A 25856-nucleotide genomic window follows, 5' to 3' on the forward strand; every position below is an offset into this window, starting at 1 on the left:
TGTCTCTGTCTGGTTGTGAAGAGGCGGCGTCGCCGACACTGGCGTGCCCGTGCTGTCAGCCACGCTCCGCGACACCGCTTTATGTGCCATTACCCCGACATGCCCCATTGATCCGCCCGACGGCCCAGGTCCGCCCCTGTCAAAATACAGCTTCCGAGACTCCACCCTGCTGTGGGCCCCGCCTCTGACAGGCTCAGGAAAAAAGTGTCACCTGACACTCGATGCTGTTCTGGAAAAAAAAAAAAAAAAAAAAAAAACGGGTTTGGCTTGTGCGTGTCTTCTCTTGGTGCGCTCCTTTTACCCCGGGAGACTCTTTACAAGATAACTAAAACAGTAGCGCTGTACCGGCTGCCACTCGGGCTGACATGCTGCGCCTTAAGCTGAGGTGGTTGGGGCTGTGATCATTAGCGTTGCCTTTGTGACCCAGCCCCATCATCTTCCCTTCTCCAGGATGTAGAGCCTGGGGGAGAGCTGGCCGTCCTCCTCAGAGAGACTGATACGACAAACTCATAGAGGAAAGGGTAAATAGAAACATGGCTTTAGTGCTTCCCTGTTACGATTCAAACTGTACCTTCCCACCCGTGGCCATTTTGACTGCGAGGCCTGTCAGTTCACCAGGGGCAGGAAAGGCACGTGAAGAGTGTGGAAACACGGCTCTCTCTCGGATTCGGAAAGTTAGCGGAAAATGCCACGGCGCGACGAAGCGGGACAGTGGCACGGAGGGCAGGGACATCACGGCGTGCCTGTGCTCCTGCGTGGCTGCCTGTGACAGGGACCTTTATGTGGCTCCCAAAGCCCAGAGGGACTGGAAGCGCATGAGAACTTCCTCCAAAGACAAGATAATGAGAATTGGAGGAGCAGGAAGGGGAAGGGGGGGAGCAGGATGACACTGATACGCTAGGCCTGGTCTGTGATTGGGGGGGGGGGCTCCGGAACCCCCCCAGCTCGGTGGCCGCGGCGCTCCTCCCCGTCCCCTCACGCCTGAGCGAGTCCAGTAATTGACGTCGCTGCGGATTAGTCATCGGCGGGGCCTTGAACGCTACAGCGGGCTGACGGCGCCCACCTGCCCCGCTGCTCTCCTCCCCGCCGACCCGGCCCGTTCCGCCGCTCCGGCGCCGGGTCCCCAGAGGCGCCTGGGGGAGCCTCCCTCCCCCCTGCCGCTCGGACCCTGCCGCCCCGCTCGCCGCAGAGACGGGCAAGTTGTGAGTTTGGCTTCGCTCGCCGGTCCCAAGCCGGCGCCCACAGTGAGACAGCGGAGTGAGGCAACAGGAACAGAGAGACGAGTTTGTCAGGCGCAGGAGGCTCCAAGCAGGTGTCTTGCGGAGGTCTGTGCGTGATGGCGTGGGATCACCTCCAGCAATTCTGAGCTCCTCTGTACAGCAGCCGTTCTGTTCTGTAGATTTATGTGATCTCTTCCATACAGAACCTGGAAGTACTGAGGGACTATCTACCAACTAAAAATATAAACAGGTCTTTGACAGATGGGGGTCCTTCAGTAAACGGTAAGCTTGTTATGTGGAGTGAAGAACCGGAACTCCTCCTCCAGTAAAGAACTTCATCCACCTGCCTCTGTCGATCAGTGAAAGTCTTGTGGGATCATTGTGGTTTGCCAGGCTGGCTCATACTGCAGGCAGGTGTTGGGAGGGAACTGCACTGACGCTAACAAGGGACGCTGACAGGTGTTACCGTGTGCCTCAGTGTGCTGACCCCCTAACCCCCTCCATTTCCCCCCCTCTCCTCACAGGGTCAGTGTCACTCTGGTCTGGGGATCGGCATCGAGCGAGCGAGCCAGGATCACGGCACCCTGAGGGTCGGCGACAGGTGGCAGCTTTGCAGGTCAGTCAGTCTGTCTCTCCGCTGGGTGGAGTGGGCAGAGACCGCGTGCGACAGGCGTGGCTCGCGGTCACAAACACACTGTCCCTCGCTCGCTGGCTCTGACACCCGCTCGCTCACTCGCTCACCGTCACGCGCTCACCAGCACACTCTCCACTAGAAAACATTGCTGTTGCCTGGCAACCCCCCGAGCGGAGAGTGACGGGGGGTCGGTTTTGGGCTGCGCTCGGAAGCAGCAGCTCTCTCAGGCTCATTTACACTGTGCTGCAGGCCCTCCAGTGTGTGTGCGCGGGGCGAAACGCTCTCATCAGCAGTTTCACAGGTTCGTTTTTGGACTGCGGGAGCAAGATTGGCAGAGGGGTGTGCTGCTCACCCCTCACACACTCTTCACCTCACACATGTACCCCCTCGTCACTCACTCTCTCCATCCCTTTCCCTTTTCACCCACTTTCACTCTATCACCTGCTCTCAGTGCCTTACGGCTCTCTTGTTATCCTGGGGTCTAATTCCAGTTGCCTTGGCAACCATGTAAAACACTGCCGGCGGCTTCCCTTGCCGCACTTGCTGCTCGTTAACTTTCATGTTGTTGAATGATTGAAACTTATTTGTATTTTTCTGCTGCTTACAGAAAGCCTGAGGTGTCGCTTACATCTGTGATTAGTCCCTGCTCGTTACTCCCCCCTTTCTTCCTTCTGTCCTCCTTCGTCCTCTCTGCCTTCCTCCGTTTGTCTCTGCACGTCCGACACAGCACTCAGGTTTGGGCACGGCTTCAGCGTTCACCTCGCGACGACCCCGGTTTGGGTCGGACCGCGGCCTCCTCTCCTCACTTCGAAGGGTTACACGGGGGCAGAGTTCAGACGCGGAGCAGTCGTTAATTTCGTTGCCACCACATCCATTCGTCAAACAGACAGTGGGTTGTTTTCTCCGCGGCCGCATCGCAGCTCAAGGACGGGACCCTGAAAAACACACTGTGCCATAAAGGTTGTCTCTCTCGCTGCCAGCCCTGAACGATGGTGTCAGCGGTGGGCTCTCCTGGGAGGAGTCGGGCAGAGGCTCGGGTGTCTCAGAGCCTCGCTGAGCTGCACAGGAGGGGCGCCGGGCTGTACGCCCTCCACCCTTTGGGACCTCCAGAGATGGAGCGCTAGATGAATTGATAAACATTCTGGCAGCGGATCTGTACCTGTGGCCTAATTAGCACAGGGATGTGGCCCATTTGACCACAGTGAAGAGGGCGGGAAAAATATTTCTTGATGGAGCTTGTGAGAGGAGGAAGCATCCATGTTGCCCCCCCCCCCCCCCCCCCCCCCGCCAATTGCAGAAGTCAGACTATGGATGCATGTGTGGATGTGCACCATCACCATTAGTAGATCAACAGAGAGCTGTTGCTGAAATGCTAACAATTAATTGGCTAATTATCTTCCCTTTTTTTGAAAATCAGAGCAAATCAATTTTTCATAGATAAAATTAGGGCTGATTGCAAACCTGAAGAGACAGACCGGCCAGACTGCTCAGTGGAAATCACCCTTGCGTAGTTAAGGCGGAGCAGTGGGTTCACAGTCAATTACCGGTTCAAGAAATATTTAGATTTCCGTGATTAAGAAAACATTGAAGTCCCCTACCGAATCAAGGACACACTGTTTGTTATGAACAATGAGGTGAAATTGGCTGAGGAAAGTATTGGCAAAAACCGAGTTAAGTGGTTATGGTCTTTTAGCACTTAGAAGATCAATATGCAGTCTGTTTTCTGGCTTTTTCAGTCCACAATACAAAAAAGCACTCCTGCAATGACACTTTATGCGTCACTATTGGAAAATTACAATTAGGACACATTGTTCTCTATGACTTTTGTCACAAGCGTTTGGTGAAACAACACTCAGTTTTTATGCAATGCTGAGCTTATTTTTTCTGGTGAATGGTTAGTGTCAATTATTTGATGTCGGCAAGTCAAAGCAGCCGATGTCATGTTCAATTGATCAAGTGCCTCATTTTTCACGGATCGCCCAAGCAATAGAAGCTGGTGCCAGTTCTCCAAGGCCGATATATATCACCACAAAACATTATTTGTGACGCAGTGTCCACCTCCCATATTTTGCAGCCGCGTAAACCGTCTTGGGTTTCTGACCGCAGTCCATTGCGTTTACGTTGCTTTGTACTCAAATGACTTGACATTGATCAGTTGTTTTTTTTTTTTTCAGCGAAAGAGTGAGTGTGAAATGTTGCTTGTTGTGGAGTGGAGTGAGTTACCATGTGCTGTTACAGGAGTATTTTTCATTCGTGGTTGTTTCCGTGGTCCCACTCCTCCACAGCACAGATTTTTTTTTTAACCAAGATAAATGCTTTGAGAATACTTTGGCTTTGACCTTACAGGTAAATATATAATTTGCTCTTTTTGATTGCATAGTAAAATACCCTCAGCAAGCCTTGGAATATGGGAGACTTTGCACCCCATTGCTTAAGATTATTTGGCAAATAGACATTTTGAACAGCCTCCTAAAAAGAGTATTTTAAAAAATATTTATATTGACATGATTCATTTATGATTGGCGGTAGTTGAGAGGAGTATGAAAGTATGTTTATTTGCACATGTATGTATATGTGTTTGTCACTTTTGCTCGCAATTGGCCAGCAGTTATAGATAAGAAGGGAAAAACTCCTACAATGGCTGCTGTTATTATTCCTGTGTTCCTATTATTCCTTTTATTGTTACCAGGGTTGCAAGCTCCTGCAGTTGTATAGCCTATGAAATTGCATCAGCAGGTAGCCTCAAATTTACATTTGTGTGTCAGGATTAATAATATTAATGAATATATGTGTCATTAGCTTGCTTGCTGACTACTGCTTTTTTTAAACTGAGCTGTCTCAGGACCACAGATAATGACTCTTGAAAAGCATTAGTTGGTTCTGCTTGCTTTATAGATGTTACTGTGGTGATGTTTGTTCATCGAGACTGCTGTGTTCTCAGTATTCCTTTTCAGTGCAGTGTCAGTGGGCTGTTCTGTGCTGTTCTCAGTGCATTGTCAGTGGGCTGTTCTGTGCTGCTCTCAGTGCATTGTCAGTGGGCTGTTCTGTGCTATTCTCAGTGCAGTGTCAGTGGGCTGTTCTGTGCTGCTCTCAGTGCAGTGTCAGTGGGCTGTTCTGTGCTGTTCTGAGTGCAGTGTCAGTGGGCTGTTCTGTGCTGTTCTCAGTGCAGTGTCAGTGGGCTGTTCTGTGCTGCTCTCAGTGCAGTGTCAGTGGGCTGTTCTGTGCTGTTCTCAGTGCAGTGTCAGTGGGCTGTTCTGTGCTGTTCTCAGTGCAGTGTCAGTGGGCTGTTCTGTGCTGCTCTCAGTGTCAGTGTCAGTGGGCTGTTCTGTGCTGCTCTCAGTGCAGTGTCAGTGGGCTTTTCTGTGCTGTTGTCAGTGTCTGTCAGTGGGCTGTTCTGTGCTGTTCTCAGTGCAGTGTCAGTGGGCTGTTCTGTGCTGTTGTCAGTGTCAGTGGGCTGTTCTGTGCTGCTCTCAGTGCAGTGTCAGTGGGCTGTTCTGTGCTGCTCTCAGTGCAGTGTCAGTGGGCTGTTCTGTGCTGCTCTCAGTGCAGTGTCAGTGGGCTGTTCTGTGCTGTTGTCAGTGTCAGTGGGCTGTTCTGTGCTGCTCTCAGTGCAGTGTCAGTGGGCTGTTCTGTGCTGCTCTCAGTGCAGTGTCAGTGGGCTGTTCTGTGCTGTTGTCAGCGTCAGTGTCAGTGGGCTGTTCTGTGCTGTTCTCAGTGTCAGTGGGCTGTTCTGTGCTGTTCTCAGTGTCAGTGGGCTGTTCTGTGCTGCTCTCAGTGCAGTGCTTGGTCTCAGTCCAGGGCCTTGGGGAGGGCAGCGCTTGCGGCGGACGTGAGTGTGGGGGGCATCACGCATTAGGGGAGAGGCCACCTCACAGCAAGAGTGGGACGGACTGTCAGGCTGGATAATTTCCCCCTTCAGACATCCAGCGCTGCTGCTAATTAGAAAGGGACTGGAAAATCTCTGCCATTGTGATGCCGGTGATCGACTGTGGCTTTTTTCCCCTCTTTAATTTCCCCTGCTCTGCAGTCCCTTTGTCTCTCTGAGGAGACTTGATTTTACTCTTGATTTAGATTAGAAAGGGGGAAATTGGAAAATAGAAGTTAATGTGCTGTTAGGGCTTTAATCTGTTAAAGGGATTTGAAGTGGATGTGCGGCTTGATTTATTAGTGTGATTTAAAAAGTTTATTCACTGTATTGACTGAGAGGGTGCAGAAGAAATGTTGTGAGGAAATGTGGTCTTTGGCAAAGTTTGTGAAGTTGGAATGCGGCAACAAGTAGCTGGCTATTGACTTAAGAGTGTTGCTTTAAAATGTCATGTGGGCATTGTGTGTACCTAACGCTCCACTCTTATCTGCGTGACATTTAAAATCCCATAGGCAATAATAGCTCCTTCATGAGTTCTGAAGAGGTCCTTAAAAAACAGATTGGCAGACGGCACCCACACTTAACCTTTGTAGACTTGGTTAACCCTCGCCAGGAGTGTCTAGTTGTTTGGATCTTGTGTGATTTCTTCTTCAGAAGGTCCATATGGAGTCTGCATCAGAGATGCAAGGTGTTGTAATTTTCTGGTGATGTACGTGAGGTCGGGTGGGCTTTCCCACTGGGGCACTGGTGCACTTGGCTGTGAGCTCACTGTGGAGGTGGAGCCGCTGACCCTCCGCTTCTCTGAACACTGACGTTTCCGCTGCTCAGTGAAGCTGACAGCCGCTGCCATGAGCCCATGAACTCGCTCAGCACAACATGCATACGGTGGCTCTGTCCCTTCTCTCTCAACATGGAGAGCTTTCAGTTTACAGTTGCTTAAATATAATCTCAGATGCAGAATTGCACTCGGCTGTTATATATACTGTTCACTCTTCTGCAATTCGGACAGACTTGTATTCATAAAGACCCTGAAAACACTGCTGCTGTTATGTCACAAACACTCTGTACAGTATGTTTTAAGTACTGTGCAGGCCAAACACAGTATGGAGATCGTCTTCATAAGAATCACAAGTAAAGTATGTTAATGGAAATCAGAACTATAATACAGCAAAATGGTAATGATTTACATATTTGTTACTAATTGAACTAAAACTATATTCTCTAAAATATATTTCTAACTACATACATTTTTGTACGGGGTAAAGGAATCCATGATTTTTGTCATATTGTTTTACAAAGTTGACAGAAATCTTGCTGACTTGATAAGCCCATGACCCACGGGTCTGAGCCCAAAATTATTCGCCTCGGGCAAGTGGGTGAGTGTGATTTCCATGCCTGGTCTTTATCTGCATAGTAGTGTCTGTCCTTCTGCTTGTTTACCTCTCTGTGTACGGTGACGATCTGCTTAATTGTGCAAAACAAACGCGTGATTTCTTTTTTCTCCCTTGTGAGTGAAGAGACTCCCGAAGGATTTAATTTTGAGGTTTCAACACTGCTGTGAAAGTGGAAGCGGAAGAATGGAAAAAAAGTAACTGGATAATTGGAAAGGTAAATGAAGTAAGAGCACAAAAGGCCCTGTGTGTGGAGCAGGAGACGGAGAGAGCTGAACTTATTAGCGCGCTACCTTTCCTTTGAAAAGAGCAACACTGCATGCTGATGCAAAGAGCACCCTGTGACACTTAACACTTCTCACAGCCTGCCAGCTCCACTCAGCCCTCATACGCTCTTACTGCATTCATTTCCTCCTCTTTCAGCTGGCTACGAACCTAGCACCCATCCTGCAAGTTTGGTGGTGGGCGGGGGGAAGGGGGTGCTGTTTGTCAGGCAAGGCAGGAAGAAAAAGAGCCTGAATGAAATAAGTAAGTTAAAAAAAAAAACACCCCTCAGAAGCTGCCAGTCCTCATCATTGTCGGACCTGTCAGCTCCCTGCAGGAGTGTGGGGTCGTTGGTTGTTTTTCAACCCCTCTGTGGACTCCTCGCGGTCTTCCCCCAATGGGACACAAGATGGGCCCAGTGCCTGGCTTTCTGCCTCAGTAGAGCCCTTTCACACAGTGCCTACTCCCCTGGTCCTGGAGAGCATAAGTTTAAGGAGAGAAGGTTAAATTCTTTGAACGAAGGTTAAATCACAAAAGGAAAGGTCTCTGCTGCCAGCATCTTTCCCTGTTTTTGGCAGCTAAAGTCTTGGAAGAAAGAGGCATTCCCCAAAAAATGTTTTGTAGTACCGGCAGTTCAGAAGCAGTAGAGGAAAGGGAAAGACTTTGAAAGTTTGCTTTGATTACCACCGGCGGAATGAAGCACTCAGTCAAAGAAAAAGATCATTCCATCTCTGTGTCTTTTTTTTTCAGCAGAATATTAAAGCTTTTCTGCTCCTTTTGTGATGCTGGAGTGGCTGCAGTTTCCCTTCGTTTCTCATTGTGCCTGTTGAATGCGCCGCCACTTGTTTTGTAGGTGCGTTTCCTCTTTGTGTGCCTCCCTCTGAATGCCGGGCTGTGTGTGTGCCTCGGCCATCGTGGCACTCCCCCGGCGCTACTGCACGGTCTCCTCGAGGCCTCCTGGCAGGAGGGGAGGAATTTAGTGTGCGTGCGTTTAAAAGGGCCTTTTAGAGCGCGTGCTGTGCGACACAGCGGGATGTCCCCTCACGGACCCGATAAAATCAAACCTTTAACCGTCCTTATCGGGGCGCGCAGGCACATTCCCCCCCCCGGCACAGCGATGGCGCTCCGCTGTTAAACCGAAGGGACATTTGCTCCTTTTGGAACCGTGCCCTTACATGGAATGCTTGCCGTTACCATGGCTCTGAGCTCCCTCTAATCGAGAGACGCTCAGGGTTTCTGTGCTATAGTACAGAGCCCTTGAATACAGTAATCCCTCACACATCTGCCTCACACATTTAGCCGTTTGTTTTACTTGGAATTGGCATCGATGTCATCAAACAGAGCCAGCATTTAAAAGGTCAGTGAAAAGAAATGAAGTAGAGGTCAAAAGGGGGCTGAGGGATGATATAGTTCCTGGCTCCTGCATGGGAAAGAACACCCTGACCTACATCGTTTAGCCAGCAGCCCACATCAGAAATTTGTTTCCCGTAGTTGCAGTTTGTTAACAACCAAAATTGCCGAGGAAAGCACGGAATGAAGAGTTTTTTTTTTTTTTTTTACTTTATTAAACTTTACTTTATTGTACAAAGGCCAGGGTATATATTCAGTTGGATGGTGAAAGGTTTTCTGGCCAAAGCAGTGGCAGCTCAAAAGTGCAGCAGATCCAACATATGAATACCAGTACAGTATAATATTGTGCATGCATATGTGGATATGGCAGTGTAATTTCTCCCTTATCTGTTGTTTTGAATACTCCCTTGATGATACCCAGTAGCTACAGTGTTGCAGAATGTCTGCTCAAATGTGTGTGTTCCCTGTTGTTGTTTAACCCTGTTTGTAGACATTATATCAAATTAACTGCACTACAGTACAGTACACAGCATTTTGTAGCCTCTACTTAACTATTTAGTTTCTATTTGTATGTTACAGATACACAGAAAGAACATTGCACTGTATAAGCACTTTCTGGAACATGTAATTCTATGCTCATTACAGTCATATTTGTTCATTTTGTGTTTACTTCTCTGCCCTCTCTTTTTGCTACCTATTTTTAATAAGTTTAATTTTTTGCCAGCTACCTGTGGTCCTGTGCATAAATGCAGGATTAACATAGCTGGAAATGAGAGACTGCAGCATGACGCAGGGAGTGGAGGGTTGATCTTAATTTTCTCACTATTGTGGGTGTTCTGTTACAGAAGAGGGGACATTTTTGAGGAAGAGCTTGGCTGACTCACAGTTTTTTTTCCTCAGGCAGCTTCCTGGAGAGGAGTCTTAAAGAGTTTGAGAGAGAGAGGAGAGGCATGGCCCCCTCACTTTGACCCGCGCTGCCAGTGCTGGAGCTGCGGAGATGACAGCCCTCCTTATTTAATTAGGAAAGGTCTCATTGGCTCGGCTGGAGGGCTCCTCCAAACAGCAGACCCGAAGAATCCTGCCCTTCTCTCATTCCTCATTTTCCTTCTCGTGGATCACGTGACGCCTTCAAAATCCAGCCACTCGCACTCAGAGCAGTCTCAGTCTCATCATTAAATCTGTGTGAAGAACTGTGGCGTGGAGAGGCTGTGTGTGTGTGTGTGTGTGTGTGTGTGTGTGTGTGTCTGTGTGTGTGTGTGTGTGTGTGTGTGTGTGTGTGTGTCTGTGTCTGTGTCTGTGTGCGCGCTAGTGTTTGGGCGGCTGGGAGGGTGGGTGGGGAGTGGAGGAATACTTTGGTAGTGCCCTCAGAGCATTTATGGGTGTCCAGGGAAATAAAAAGCGCAGAGGTACTTGAGGCTACATCCCTGTGCGTCAGTGCATGCACGCACGCTTTAAACCCCATTAAAATGTAAAACGATGCGTGGGGGGGTTGAGGGAAAGGCGGGGGTGGGGTGGGTGTGCGTTATAAACAAACAACTTCACAGGAAATGGATCGCGGCTGCTGTGGAAATTGGAATTAATTGGATTTTAAAAGCTCAGTGTCCCCCTCCCCCCATAGATTTAAGAGCAGAACGAGGATGAGGGTGGCCGTTTGGGTGATTTCCGGACGGGGTCATCGCTTCCTTTACATGGTCACTTTCAGACGTATCTGCGTGCCAGTCCTCTCGCTGCACATTTTTCTTTCCACTGACAGGTGCTTGTCAGGCAAATGGCTGTGCTTAGCTTCAGATATGTGTCACACAGACAGACACATTTTGATATGTCCATCATGGCTGTTTTTAGCTCACCACATTCAGGCATTGGCTTTAAACCCCTCCTCGAAGTACCAGTAACTGACGTGATTGGGACCGGGACGATAAGGGCAGGGCAGTGTAGCGTAGTGGTTAAGGAGCAGGACTCGTAAACGGAAGGTTGCAGGTTCAATTCCCCTGGGGCACTGCTGCTGTACCCTTGGGCAGGGTACTTAACCCACAGTTGCCTCAGTAAATATCCAGCTGTATAAATGGATAACATTGAGAGCTTCTGCTAAATGCCGATGATGATAAGGAGGAAGGAAGAGAACAGGGAAATTACTATGCATTAGTCCATCTGAAGAGATGAAGTGCAACATTTAAGTCTCCTTGATTTCTGTTCAGAGGTAGTAGCCCATATAAAGTTCCATGGCCCAGAGATTCATAATTTCTACAGTGCATGGATTAATCAGAAATATGCTGTATCTCCACTGGGCTAGGACTAGGTAACCATCTCCATTGTGAAATAATAGATGGGGTTTACATTACATTTTGCCAAGGAGGTGGTTTTTAATTGCATTATCTTCCATTTTGTTATGGTTCATTCATAGCTATGAATCAGACTTCAGGGAGAGTGTTGTATCAACAAGAGGAACTGTAGGCAATCATGTACAACTGAAATTTGCTACAATGACACTGTCAACTGATAATTGCCCACTGCACCCAATTAATTTTTGGTAGCAATGTCATGTAAACTTTACACACTCTGCTACAATAAAAAGAGACTAGGTAGTGAGGTACAGTCTCTTTTTAATATTTTGGATGACACACCCACTTTAACCGGAATATTAATATTTTGGATGACACACCCACTTTAACCGGAATCAGGTATTTACCCTGTGTGGAAACAAGCTAACCCTAACACTAATATGTCTCAGTTGTTGTTTTTTATTTGTGAACGGGTTAACTTCAACTCGCATGATATGAGCCACGGCCACGTTAAATATGATGTCACTGACATGGTCTCTGGACAGATTTGTCTAAGGGAGTGAAAGGTGTCTGGTTCAGTAACTTTACAGACAGGTACGGACAGGTTTCAGTGACGTTGGAGTTGCTCACAACTTGTCAGTCCAGAGTCAGTCTGTTACCTGACCAGCAGAGATGAGTTATTGCTGCATAGTGATACCAGCACAGATCATTGCATTAGAACATTGGTGCTGCAATGTAAAACTTACGGCTGAGGACACAGGCATTGGACAGGCATGCCCTCTGGGTGTAACAGGAAGCCTGAGTCCAGCTGAGAATGAAATAGCCCCAGTCTGCATTCCCCTCTGCAGTCTTTAGTTGGTTTGCTGGAGACCGCTTTATACCCTTTTTAGGGGTCTCTTGATATTGCTAATCCAGAGTTTGCCTCTCACAATGTGTCTCATCATTCAGGAAGTACCAAGGTGACTGAGAGTTTCTCCCCAATTCAGGAGAAAAGTGGGATTAAAGAAGATTAAGCAACTGGGAAAAACAAGGAAGACGCTTTGTGTTTTCCCTTTCTGGATGGGGGCTGATGGTAATTACACAGCTTTGGTCCTGTGCAATGCGTTTGAAATCCGCTCAATGCTAATTGAGTTGGACGTGTTACCTGGCAAAGTCAAACTGAAGGACACGTCCCCTTTTCTCTCTCGCTGTCTCACATTTTTTGAAAAAGTGTTGTGTGACCAGCTTCTTTGTTATTAATTAGGTTGCTGTTATTTGCTCAGAGCAAAACTGTTTTCACTCAGGTCTTTTGTAGAAGAGTTGCAAATGAGAAAAGCCTACAGATGGGGCCAAGGGGGACCCCTTAATGAGATGAAGCAAGCTGGTCTCACCTCGCGTTGGCTCACTCTACCGGCTGGTCACACAATTTGAAACCATTATATGTAGCCACATGATGCAAGTCGGTTCATTATAACGAAAAAGTGACAATTGTACCCATAAGTAATTGTGAAAATTGGTATAATATCCTCTGCTGATATTGAGCCCCTAATGTGACTTGCAGTGGGGAGCAGGGACTGAGATTGCCTGGCTTTGAGCTCAGACAGCACAATGAACTGCGGAGTGCATTAAGCCTGAATGGGAATCTCCCTGATCATAACAGCCTTCAGATTACCCTTGGTCTTGTAGCCACGGGGCTCTTGTCCTCTGTTTCTCCTGTCCTCTCCATCTGAGGCCTCTGTGTGCGTTTCCCGCATGCTGTGCACTGGCAGCCATGGTTAAGGGAGGTGCTGTGGCCTGAGGCTTCTTCTCCCAGCGCAGAGGAAGACGGCCTGGGCATCACCTCTCTGGACAGGGATACAGGGGAGTAACTGAGTTTCAGAAACCCCCTACACGCACGCAGATGCACAGACTCGCGCTCACACACACACACACACGCAGCCCCTGAGGGCTCGCTGACTCTATATAAATGCAAAAAAGAAGAAAGAAAGAAAAAAATCACACGACTTTGAAGAGATCTGCACATTTCATTTGCATTTTAAATAGAAAATGGCATAATTACAGCAACTGGCTCCACCAGCTCCCCTTCCCTCCCCTCGCCTAACCTGCATGCACCCCCCAGGATAGAGCTCAACCTTTGAGCTTCACAGGGGAAATATGGAGGGGGGGGGGGGGGGGGTGCGAATAAAAAGGAATTAATTAATGAGCACAGTCCTGCTTGTTTATATGGCGGCAGACCCGATGCCTCCCTCAGGGCGGCGCTGTTGCTAAGCTACCTGCCACGGCTGGCTCCGTGCCTCCTGGGCCAGGCGGCGTGTCCCTGGAGTGTGGAGCGACATCCCATCAGTCACGCGGCCCGCTGGATCAGGGTGCAGCGCAGCGGGGCTGCGACGCGCAGGGCGCTTTGTTTCCATCAGGACACTGTCGCCAGCCCTGCGCTTCGAAGGACACGCTCTCTCAGGCCCGCCGGGCAGGAGATGGACGATTGGCAGCTCGCGTGTAATTTAGACCGATATCTGTGCTGCCTCCTGCATGTGTCCACATTAGAAAACATCGAGCTTTAAATGGTGCTTTTACGTGTTTCTGAGAAGTTTTTTGAATGCTGTGGAGCCCGGGCAGCGGGGAGAACGCTGGCCATTGCAGACGCGGAACGTAGGTTTGTGCTGTGTGTTGCTGTGATGGAGCACTCTGGGATTCCCAGTCAGGTGACACCATGAGAGACAGGACCCTGCGTGCACACTGAGTGGCATTAAGACCTGTGACCTAATGCCACTCAGCTGTGTACTATGACACAGATTCCAGGTAAGGATTCCTGAAAAAGGCCAATAAACAGAGACATAAAAGCTTTTCACAGTGGCAGACTGAAGCTGGGTTGGACTACAGTGGTCTGGTTCACAGCCCAAGTCTTAAAGCACAGGCATGTTAATGCTGCTATTATGCTGCCGTCACACTAGACTGGTGGCAGGGGGGTGTGGGGTTTTCACTGTTCATGTGAACCATTGTGATTTTTAACAGTTAAAACCGGTAATAAACAAACGTTTAGACACTGTTTCATGTGAAGATTCATCTTCTGGCTGTGTTATTTTCTAAGATTTATACAAGTTGCCATCTATAGGTCTATCAGCAACCGACAGTCCTATCTGGTACCCTTCACTGTCATGATGAATCGAGCTGTGTCAGTATCCTTGTCTTTGTAATACTGAGGTTTTCTGTTGTGAATCCTCGTGTGAATTCTCCTGAGTTTAAGGCAGAGTGTTTTCTCTCTTGTACTGTTCACCATCTGCATTCCAGTCTGTGATCTGGATGGCTCCTATTGATTTTCAAACATACCTGACTGTGGTGTGCTGAGCTTAAACATGAGTTGGTGAAAGCATGCAAGTAGGTAAGGTGTGCATTTGTGGCTGATTGAGCTCTGCTGAGCTCTGTACGTGTGAATTTGCACCTCTTAAGCCTCAGTGTCACCTTGTCATTACACTACATCTTATGTTAATTCCAACATGAACCGCTAATGAGCCAAGTCAGTCAACCCCTCATGTTATACATTTGAACAAAATCGTAGACCATTTAAGGAAATAAGCACACCTCTGTTAACTCAGTGAGGTGGCAGTGATGACAATAAGCCTGGAGCATCCTCTTGTTGTGACCTCCAAGGTATCTGGGAGAGGCAGTCAACCAAAAAAAAATATGCCAGGATGCACGTGAGATTTGTAACTTTGCATCCTTGATCCATTTCTTCAGATGGGGGGGGTGGTTGTTGTGTGTAGTGTGTGGGTGCACCTGCATTGGTGTGCATCACATTTATAAGTTCTGGAAGATAGGTATGCCCTTTCCTCTTTCTCTGTTACACAAAGATCTTTGACTCTAATAGGGTGACTGAGTTGGGGTGGTGTGGCTTCCTTCCTTTATTTAGTCCAGATTCTCGGACTCTTCTCTCCTGCTGGCTCCTGCTAGTCCAGGAGGCTCAAGTGCTCTGAATAGAATTGTGTGATTTTTTTTTTTCCCCCTCTCTGCAGGAAAACAGCCCTGGGGGAGAGACTGTGGGTGGTTCTTTGTATTTGATGTTTCTCTTTCAAGTCATGAGTAAAAGAGAATTTAAATGGAAACTCTTATGTGCATTCTTTCTCCTTTCCTTGCTGTGTTTTTTGAGTAATGCGATAGTTGTAATGATCTAGAAATGGTTCCCTCTCCAAAAGCAATAGCGGAAAACACAGTCAGCTCCCGTTGCACAGCAGTTTTGGCCTTCTGAATTACAGGCAGTTATTTGCGTGTTTCTTGGGTTATAATTATGTCAAAACCCACACCCTGCATACACTAGGCTGTGAATAAGTCCCTGCAGTGAAGCAAGAGTTACTGCGAAACAAGTTAAAATTAGAGGCAAGTAAAAATCACAGGATCACCTGTGGCGTACATCACTGTTGTTTTGAGCAGGCATCCAGGAAGCGCTGATACGGATCAAGGCACTGAACAGCGAAGGTCTCCCCTTCGTGTCCAGTTCATCCAGTGACTGCTTGTCATGGAAGGATGTCCTCTAGTGAATGGTTGTCCTGTTTAACTGTCCATTGTCCATTTAAGGCATTGCATACGTATACCTCAGGATTTCATAGGGGTCGCTGTCCACACTGCTCTTTTTGTTGATGTAGTGGGATGAAATTTTCCAGGGGTCAGCCTCTGTAGTTATCTGCGATGGGATAGGAGTCGATAGCTAGTGTGAGGATGGTGTCCATATAATGAATATGGATGCCATGTCCCTCACTTTCTTTGCATTATCGTCCGCAAAATTAAGAAGAATGAAATTGTGAAGGTGATGTGACGTGTAGCCATTCCCCTCCTGTGTTTGCACCCATTATCATATTCTCCAGGTTGACATCTGATGGAATACAGGCATGTAAGTCAAGTCTCCACTGTGTAAACACAGCTTTGATGCTAAAATGGTTAGAAAGCTGCTCTTGATCCACTCCTTACTTAATTTTTTTGTTTCAAATGCCACTAATCTCACCTCTGACAGAATGGATACTCTCTACTTGTGCGTATACTTGTAGAGTATAGTACTGTTGTTCCAGATCATTCATGCTTTGCAATGTAATCATACTACAATGCAGCATGCTATCAGTCTCGATTACTGTCTTTGATGATTACTCGCATTGTTTTACCTTCTCTTTTTCTGCCTGGTGAGAAGTGCTCTCTTCTGTCTGAATGTCACCTTGATTGATTTGCGTCACAGTGATACTAGAAGTAGTCCTGGCAGTACATTGTTTGCCCCCCCCTTAAGGGATTACTTTGATTAGTCCGTCAGACTGGCAGCCCACACCTATGACAGATAAAGAAGCAGAAAAAAAGAGAATCTTACACAGGTTGCAACAAATTAATTGCCAGGAAGTCATCATTTAAATTGCAAATCAGTGCTCAGTTGTTCTCCAACTTTGTGATTAATATTTTATTGTTTTTCTGAGTAATAATGCCAGCAGTTTTTTGTCATTAGATGCAGCTAACTAACAAGAAAATGTATGAAAAGATGCCAATTAAAATGCAATTAGATGCAAACAATCAAAATTAGTCTTTTTATATTAGTGAAACACGTGACATTCAAGGAGTCTGTGTTGGCAACCTGGATTCTGAGCCCAGATTCAAGGTAGGATTATCAGTGAATTATGACAGAAAAAGTCTTTGTTATTTACGATTGTGTTTGTTTGTCTATTTGTTAACATTGTGCTAATCGCTTAAAAGATATCATCATTTGTTACAAGGCTTTAAATCAGATTTCTGAGTTTCTTGTAATTAAAATTTTATTTCTGTGTAAGGAGTTTAATTTTATAAAATAACTGCATTAGTACAAAAGAGATGGCATTATTCCATTTTCTGGGGTCCACGCTAGAGTAAGTTATGGTATTAGAGCGTTTTCTGAGCTGTACAGTACAGATATGCAAACAGGTGTTACGTTGTTACATTTTAAAACTTCAGTATCAGTTTATTGCTCTCAGAGAGAGCTGCTTATCTACCTCTGTGCAAGCGAGGTGAAAGCTCATTTTCCAAGCCTGCCAGCTAACTTAACAACATTAATTTTGTGCATCACCCATGTCCCCCATTCTGGGGGGGGGCATTGATCATGGGACGATGCTCCAAGAGGTTGGAGGAACAGTTTGAGGTTTTTACAAGTTTTGCCCATGACTAAACATCAATGGGAATTGTGTTGCCACCTGTAATTTTGTCTGGGATTTAACAAGGTCTTAATTTTGAGTCAACTGCTCCAGATATTTTGTTGAGTAGAGCAGATGCAGCTGGGTTACCTGCTAACTGTGTGGGCCAGCATGGGCTCATATCACGGGATCAGGTCACTAACCTGTTGCTTACACACAACTGTGGACCAAAAGTGCAGTGAAATGCGTACTAGGCCTTCATGGTAAGCACATACGTTGTAAGGCTGGAAGCAAAGCGTGCTCAGAAGATTCACAGCCAGCCATTTTACGTTTAACTCACTTTTAATCACTGCCTTAGAGCAGTGCATGCATGTTGGGATGTGAATTGAAACAGAACTTGACCCCCCCCCCCCTTAGCCTTAGCCTTAGCCTTAGCCTAAGCCTTAGCCTTAGCCTTAGCCTTAGCCCCAGCCCTAGCCCTAGCCCTAGCCCTACCTCTAACCTGTTGTCCTCATCGTTGCCAGGGACAAAAACCGGAAATCCAGGTTAGTGCATGGAGTGATGTTGATGGGCCAGTAAGGCGGCATTCCCACTGGACCAAGAAGATAACCAATACTCCAGTGCAATGGAACAGACACTGTGCTGAAGGACATATAATTTTTCAGATAAGAAAGTACACAGAGGCCATGAATCACTTTGGTCGTTTCAGTTCCCTTGGGATTCATTGCAAAAAGTACCTGCTTGAATGAACAGGTTACCTCTAAAGCAGTCAAAATGACAGTCAAACCCCAGTTAAACCAAGACAGGTCTAGGAATTCACAAATGTTCACTCTCTGTGGTAGTGGAAGCAGGCTTATGTTACAGTATTTTTGTCATCAGGGAGAGTTGGGAACTCTGTTAGGCAACAGTTGCCTAATTAAAGGCAAATTTAGTTAATGTCAGGCAAACATGTTCAGAAGGCTTTGTTGCTTCATTTTTCTCTCAGGTGCCTACAAAAATAAAATGTGGTGTTCAGTACCAGCAATTAGGCTTTTCATTTTTTTGTACCAACTGATGTTGAGGCTAGCATTTTTTTGGGGTGACAGTGATGCGACTTATACTCCCTGGAGCAAGAGTAGACATCCTGGCAGGTTACTATGATTTAGATTTTGCCTGTGTTGCGAACCATATACTACCAACACTCCATAAACTGCTACAAACTTCTGTGCAAAGCTTTCCAGTGTTGACACAGTGTGCTGGGAAGTGTGATGTCAGGTTCCCTAGCAACAAAGCATTTCTTTCCAACCCTAACAGACCAGGCAATCTGTGTTCAAAATGTGCACGATTATCATATTTAATGCCTTGTATTTCAAAGCCTTGGCCTTACATGTGTGGGAAACTTTTTTGTTTAGTTGAAGTTGTTTAAAAGACTTTCTAACAGTAAACAAACTCCATTCCAACTCAGTTTCGGTTTACAGGGTTACATGCAGGAAAAGTAGTTTAGTTCGTGTCTAGTGACATACTGGATGCGTACAGTAATGTTTTATTCATTATCTGCCTAAGGGCACCAAATTAATCTGTAGATATTCCAGGCAATGTTGGCATCTAAAATCTATATATTTGTATTTTGTTTCAATGATTTAAAATCCATATTAATCTCAGATTTGTAGTACTGAATATTCACTTTCACTTTGTATGTTATGTCCTTTGTGCCAGCCTGCATATCATCAAGCAACCAGAACATTTTAACAGCGAAAGAAGAAAGTGTTTAGGTCCACAGAGTTGACATGAAATTTTGCTGCCTGTACCACTATCATTTGTACTATCTTCTGTAAAAAAAATGAATAAGAAGCTCCATCTCAGTTCATTTATATGGCTTTAAAGAAGATGTTGCCACACCCGTAGCAGGGACAGGCACGGAAATCCACTGAAATCAAGGCATTGAATTTGCCTTGTAAAAGCTAGCTGAGCTCTTGTCACATGGCTGCTCACCGTAGCACGGTGACAGTGAGATGATGTCTGCGTGGAATAGGGGAGAGAGGGACAATACCGAGGCTGCAGAGATTCCTGTTTTTAGCGACGGACCAAAAACTGTGGCCTCTTGTTTATCTGCAGTTCATTTTTGGGCTTAATTGTGTTGCGGTTGATATTGATCCGCAGGCATCTTGGCCTTCGATCCACCACTGTCCTGAAGAGTTCAGGGACAATTTGTTCATGTCACAGGCTTCAGGCAGCAATCTATGGGAGTGCAGTTGTGCTGCACCACTGTGCCTCTGTAGATGGGAAATATGCTGGAAAAACTTAAGGGAACGCTAATGAGGATAAGCAGCCAATCCTCATGAAAATGAAATTTCTAATGATGTTTAGCTTTGTGTTCTGAGGCACTTTGAAAACAAACATGCACAGTGTACAGTAATTTTCCACTTTTAATCAATTAGACTGTTTATCTTCCCCCTTCTCTTTCTGTCTCTAAGTTTATGAAAACACAAACATCTTCCCAGAGTATATGGGTGTATGCACCACCTTTCTCACAGGGTCCCTGATGGCCATGTCAAGCTGATAAGCAAATGTTCCTTTTTCCAATACAGATACAGTTTTGACAGTCTTGTCAGACATTATTCTGTCAATTTCAAAGTCATTATGTGTTGCTTTGAAGACCAAGGGGCCTCTTTCTTTCTGTTTCTTCCAGGAGAAAAACTGCTGCCGCCTGTGTTTCTTTGTATCCTTGTTCTTTGGACCCGTGGTTCAGAGCCATTTTTTTCAATTTTCCTCGCCTGGACTCTGGCGCTCTGGCCGCACACTTTTGCTGTCAAAACTGGCGATGTCAAGAGTACCGAGTCCTCCTCCCCCCGCGGAAATGTCAAGCGGGCCTGTGGCTGAAAGCTGGTGTTACACTCAGGTACGCACTGTGTCTGTGTCTGTGTCTATGTGTGTCTGTGTCTGTGTATCTGGGTATGAGAGCTGGTGTTACACTCAGGTACACACTGTTTGTGTGTGTGTGTGTGTGTGTGTGTGTGTGTGTGTGTGTGTGTGTGTGTGTGTGTGTGTGTGTGTGTGTGTGTGTGTGTGTGTGTGTTTTGAGGCTCAGAGATGTTATTACACTCAGATTTGTACCGTGTGTTTATTTATGCTCAGAGCTAGAGTTACACAGCACCGACATATAATATGCGAATCTGTATTTTTGAGTGTCTGGGTTCGCGTGCACTGAAAGCTGATGTTACTCTCAGGTATGGGGGATGAGAGGAGGATAAGACTTGGAGAATGGGAGATGGTGACCCTGTGAGAGAGTGTGACACTGTGAGAGTCTGTCTTCCACTGCGCTGTGTGTGTGCGAGAGAGAAAGAGCGAGCTGTACAGTGAGAGGGAAGGAGTGTGGATATCTGTCATGTTTCAAGAATAAATGTGGTGGCAGAGAGCTGGTGTTAAACTCAGGTCTTTCAAAGTAAGCAGAGAACTTTTCTGTCTTCAATTTTTGACATATTCTCTCAACAGTAACAAAAATGAAGTCTTCTGAAAAATGAAGAGTTTTTCCTTCATTTATTGAGAAGGGGAACTTGAACAGCCTAATAATAATGTTAAATACTGATTTAGGGAAAGAGACCATAATATGAAACTGAAAACACTGGGTAATGAGAAACCTATCTTGAATATCTTTGAAAGTATGCATTGAATGAAACAGTTGCAAACCCATTCTGTACCTCTTGCAGAAAAAGACCACTCAGTATCTTTCTGTATGCTTAAATTCTGCTTTTTGATAGCACAGAAATAATCCATCAAAATATATATTTGAATGTAAGATTCTGCAGATGGCCTGTAGTTTCACATGAAGAATAGTTAGCTCTGTTCCTCATAGTAGGTGGTGCAACTAAATGCTTCACCATTTTGTGGCTTATCAGATGTGCTAACAGGGAGTGTGTTAAAGTGACAGAGACGGTGACAAAGCGACTTTTCATGTGCGCCCGCGTGATGGAGATTAAATGCTGGTTTTAAAATCCATAAATGCTGCTATGTCCCATGCAGTTTGTCGTCTTGCTTTCGTTATTTTCATCTTTCCCATTGATGTGACTCTGATGGGTCTCCTTGATCTTTCTGTGTTTGTTTTATCCCCTGCTCTCCTTGGTTCTTGCAAATTTTTTCTTTTTTCTTTTTTGCTTTTCGTCTTTAATTTTATCTCTCCCTTTTTTGGCGACGTGTTGTCAGTGTTTATTGAGATGAAAGGCAGGTTTGATGTGTGGTTTTGAAGCAAAGGCTGACCGTGTACTCTGGGTTTTTTTTTTTTTTTTTTTTTTTTATTATTGCGTGTGTGCTTTTTTTTTCCTCACTATGCCGTTGCACATCTCCCCTCAGATCAAAGTGGTGAAGTTCTCCTACATGTGGACCATCAACAACTTCAGCTTCTGCCGTGAGGAGATGGGCGAGGTCATCAAGAGCTCCACCTTCTCTTCAGGAGCCAATGACAAACTCAAATGGTGTGTGTCGGGGAAGGAGGGGTGCAGCGTATTGGGAAGATGTGGAGAGGTGGAGTCTCACTTTGTGCTTTGATGTCCACACAGATCCACCATACTACAGACAAAGCCAAATCAAACAGATAAAACGTTTTCTGATTATCTCTCTATTATGAATGGCTTTAATGTAAGCAAATAACAGAACTGTCTCTAATCCTGGTTAAAAATAGCCACTTATGGCTGCTTATCACAAAGAGTTTAAGGGCCTACACACATGTATAATTCAAAGCTGCATTTAACATTGGCTTCAAGCTCAGGTTGTACCCAGGTGTGATCTCTACCTTCAAGTGATTTGTGTGCATAAAAAAAACAATCAAAATTGAATTTGACTACAGACAGTGTCTGAGACCTATCTTTGTTTTACGTCATTGATGTCATAGTGTAAGGAGCATGACATCCATGTGGCCACGCCTGCAATCTAGAGGGCGAGCAGCAAGAGAGCCGTTTAAGTTATTTTAGAGAGTCAGTCAACCCCATTGTGAGGGACCATGTTTGATCCAGTGCGATTCCTTATATTTGCGTAACAGAAACAAACACAATGTGTTGTGCTTGCTCATGTTCTCGCTCAACTTATCAAAAAACATAGGCCCTCAGCCATTTGTGTGGTCGATTTGGAGGTAGGGAATTAACAGGGCTGTGATCAGAATGTAAATTACTTCCTGCATGAAAGCAAATTGCCCCACTTCCTTTTTGAAACGAATGGAGGTTGTTTTTCACAAATGCCAGAGAATTAGAGGATGAGACACCAAGTAAAGTTCTGCAGCAAATGTACGTATATAAGAAGAACTTGTTTGCACTGGCGTAGATAGGTGTACATAAACGTGGCCATGCTAAAAATGCCGTCTCCACTTAAAGCACGATGTAAGTGAGGTGTGGATGAACATTGATTATTCCAGGGACAGTTGGCTACCTAAAACGTAGTGTGGCCATAGCGAGGTTGCACTACCTTTAGCAGAAGCATATGTGTTTTCAGAACCAGTGAAGGAAGAAACACCCTGCACAATGACAAGTAAATCTTGTTCTCTCCCACAACTACACACTGAACATCCAGCCAGTTGGAGACGTCATTGACTGCGTATGAAAAGGGATGAAACTTTGATTTTCATTTCTTAAATACTGACGTCTTCTCTGTACTTGGGAATGTGAATGGAACTGGCAAAACAAAAGAAAAGAGTCTCTGACTGCAGACAGAAGAATGCAGGAGGGTATTAATCAGGCTTGCTCGTAGCAATTTACCAGGTGTTGTTTTTTAGCTAGTTAGTTAGAAGTTGCACTACTTGTTAGTTGTTTCTCGGGAGCATGGTCGACACTAGGTGATGATGGCGTCAGGATGACTCTCAGACCAGTTGTACTGGGGCAGGAGATGGTGATGGGCATGCTCTGTCTGAACAGGTGTCTGCGAGTGAACCCCAAAGGCCTGGACGAGGAGAGCAAAGACTACCTGTCGCTCTACCTACTCCTGGTCAGCTGTCCCAAGGCAGAGGTCCGTGCCAAATTCAAGTTCTCTATCCTCAACGCCAAGGGGGAGGAGACCAAAGCCATGGGTGAGTTGACTATATTTCCACCATCATCATTAATGCCATTATTGACCTGTGCTTCTGACGGGTTGTGCTTCTACTCCATGACCGCATAAGAGCTGGTGCATGTGCCACTGACGGTCAGCTTTATATCTTCAGAATTCAGGTTTTGTTAAAGTTAATTGCTGAAGTATAAGTCTTCATTTCAGCTGCTTTGTTACCCAGTATGTGTTGCAATGTTTACCTAAAGCAGTTTGAGTTGACTACATTTTTTTTTTTGCGCTTTATGTTTTTCATTGAACATTACGAAAGATTTGATATGGTCCCTTGAAGAAAGCAGAATTTGGATACACTGCTTGAGAGGATATTTTGGAGATGTTCTGTCTAGACAGTGCATAAACATAAACTGATGGCTTGTTAGTGGACAGCTGAACTGATTTGTCCATCTGGTTCTGGACCTTATTTGGACCGCTGTGTAAAGGGTTGGGCAGTTCTTCCACATGGGTCAAAACACCTCCTGTTTTTCCCTTGCCTGTTTATATAAACTGTGCCGATGGCCATATGTGCGTAATCTGGGTAGGGACGATCCGTTCTCCCAATATTTAATTAAAAGCATAGTAGGCAATTTTAATTTTAATTAAAAGCAACTCTTAGAAGTCCTGTTGGGCTCTTGTGATGAATTGAAAACCTGTATGCTTACATTTCCAACCTATTTTAATTGGGTTAAGATGGAGAAAAAGACGTGTGGTCTGGAATGAAATTTCTGTGGGATAGATGTGGCCACTTCAGTCAGCCTTACAGCTGGTTATTTATGCTGTGATCTGCAGAGCATTGGCTGTGTGGAAGTGTTGTTTATATTTAGAGCTGTTTCAATGCATCTGCTAGTGCCCATTTCAGGGAAAATCGCATTGAAAGGGAAATGCTGGCGCATAACATCTCCAGTTAGTGAGATCAGGTTTTATTTCAGTGTCTCAGCAATTAGCGCTCCTGTGTCAGGGCTAAGTGCTTCTGCCGGAGGGCACCTGTTTTATAAAGTGCTGTGCTTTTCTAGGCATTTCTGTGCATTGATTGATAGCCCTGCATATGCTGGCTACAAACAGATGGCTGTCATGCTACCTTTTTTTGTTTGTTTACCTCCTTCATATTGCTAAAGATACAGTAAGTGCCACCCTGAAGCTTGGGCCTGGTGGCCAGCTGTCTATTAGAGGGTAGCATTAGTGGGGAGGGGGGGGGGGGGGTGCAGGTAAAACTCTCAAAATTGCATGGGCTACCTTTAGGCCAGAGCCTCTGAGTTCATGGGTCTACGATGGAGATCTGCGCCAGCATTTTCTGGGCCTTTGACCCCAAGTGTGAAGTGTAAGGGGCCCAGAGGCAAAGTCTCTGTTATTACGGGAGAGGAGCGTGGCAGGAGGCTAAGGGGAGCTCGAGCTCTGCGGGCCGAGTGTCGCAGCTGCTGCTGTCACGCGAAAGTGACCCTCTGCGCCCGTCACCGAAGGCCTCGCGCATGTTACGCCTCACACCGAGCTGCGGGTGAGCCGGGTCAGCAGGCTTTGTTTCTTTACCGCTGAAACCAAAAGGTCGGTTGACCTGCCGTTGTTTGTAAAGTAGCCGCCGCCAAATGTGCTCCGATGTGAAAGCTCAGTGCAAGTGATCTGAAGCTATTTATTTTAAAAAAGCAGAATTTTCTCACAGTTTGATGGCAGAATATCAATAGCGTTCTGCACTATGGCGCATCTGACTAGGATTTCTCTATGTTGGATGCACACTGTTGTACAATGGCTTGACTCCTTCAGTATTTGTGTCATATTGATCCAGTGGAGCTTATTAAAGTCTTCCACAATGTACGAAAGAGTTTGAGCACAGTGCTATGTTTTATCAGAGATCAGCTTTGCCTTGCAAATTGTTGTGAATCAAAAATCCATAATGGCAGCTCCTTTTGGAGTGTCATTGTAATTTAATGAATATGGGGTTCATAGTTCAGATTTAATCCGGGCTACAAAGAGCAAACCAAATGACTTCTCCAGTGAAAGCTCAGCCCAGAATTATTCTGTACTTGAGGAAGTGTGTGTCACGCCTATTGCTCAGTTTGTGTTCGGATGTCAACGAGAAGGCTCATGTGATTTCCACCTGCAAAATATTGAGAGGACAGGACCCTTTTCAGTTCTGAAGCTTTACTGGCAAGCCAGCCAGGAGGTTAATATAGCAGCACTTTCCTCCAGATTCTGCCATCCCCAGAGGATCAAGTTCAACTGCTGCTGGTGTCGGGAGTGAAATTAGTTTGGGGGGGGGTCTTGCCTTGGCCCCCCGACATTCGCTTCAGATGTGAGTGCAATCCATCATTATTCAGAACTGGTCCTTGGAGGTCCTCCTCATGGCGGGCATGACAACAAGGTCTCGATGACCGGATTGAGCCGTTGTTGAAGTGGCTGCTGTCGCAGTTCTCCGGGGCATTAGAGTGATATGAAAGGAGCAGGAAGCACAATGCGGACGGGCGGTGGCAGCTGCCACCGGGGGCAGCCCGTCTGCGTTGTTTCCTTTTTGTGCGATACGAGCGCTCGGCCTCAGCTTTAACCCGTAGCTCGGTGGCCTCAGACTGTTTACACAGACTCCCATTCATGTGCTGGTCAGCTCCTCTGAAGCGAGGGAGGCAGAGATCAGACCGCTCCATCGGCCCTGCTCCCCCCCCCCCCCCCCGGAGCGCCGCGCGGCCGACTGGGTGTGTGTCCCGCGCCGCCGTGGCTG

The 25856-nt window shown here is 46.3% G+C and overlaps 1 protein-coding gene across 6 annotated transcripts in view; it reads left to right on the plus strand.

Moving 5' to 3' along the window:
• LOC118782130 (speckle-type POZ protein-like) overlaps window positions 1-25856 on the plus strand; it is an 87141-nt gene that overhangs the window by 28991 nt on the left and 32294 nt on the right. For 5 of the 6 annotated variants that reach the window (XM_036535405.1, XM_036535433.1, XM_036535414.1 and 2 more), the window contains 4 exons: window positions 1745-1836; window positions 19782-19991; window positions 21440-21561; window positions 22990-23141. In XM_036535405.1, coding sequence (XP_036391298.1) covers window positions 19914-19991; window positions 21440-21561; window positions 22990-23141 — 352 coding nt within the window. In that variant the 5' untranslated portion in view covers window positions 1745-1836; window positions 19782-19913. Of the gene's footprint in view, window positions 1-1744; window positions 1837-11970; window positions 12076-19781; window positions 19992-21439; window positions 21562-22989; window positions 23142-25856 lie in introns of those variants that run through there. The other variant, XM_036535398.1, reaches the window with a different exon arrangement.

Source organism: Megalops cyprinoides, chromosome 1 (assembly GCF_013368585.1).
Source record: "Megalops cyprinoides isolate fMegCyp1 chromosome 1, fMegCyp1.pri, whole genome shotgun sequence".
NCBI lineage: Eukaryota > Metazoa > Chordata > Actinopteri > Elopiformes > Megalopidae > Megalops > Megalops cyprinoides.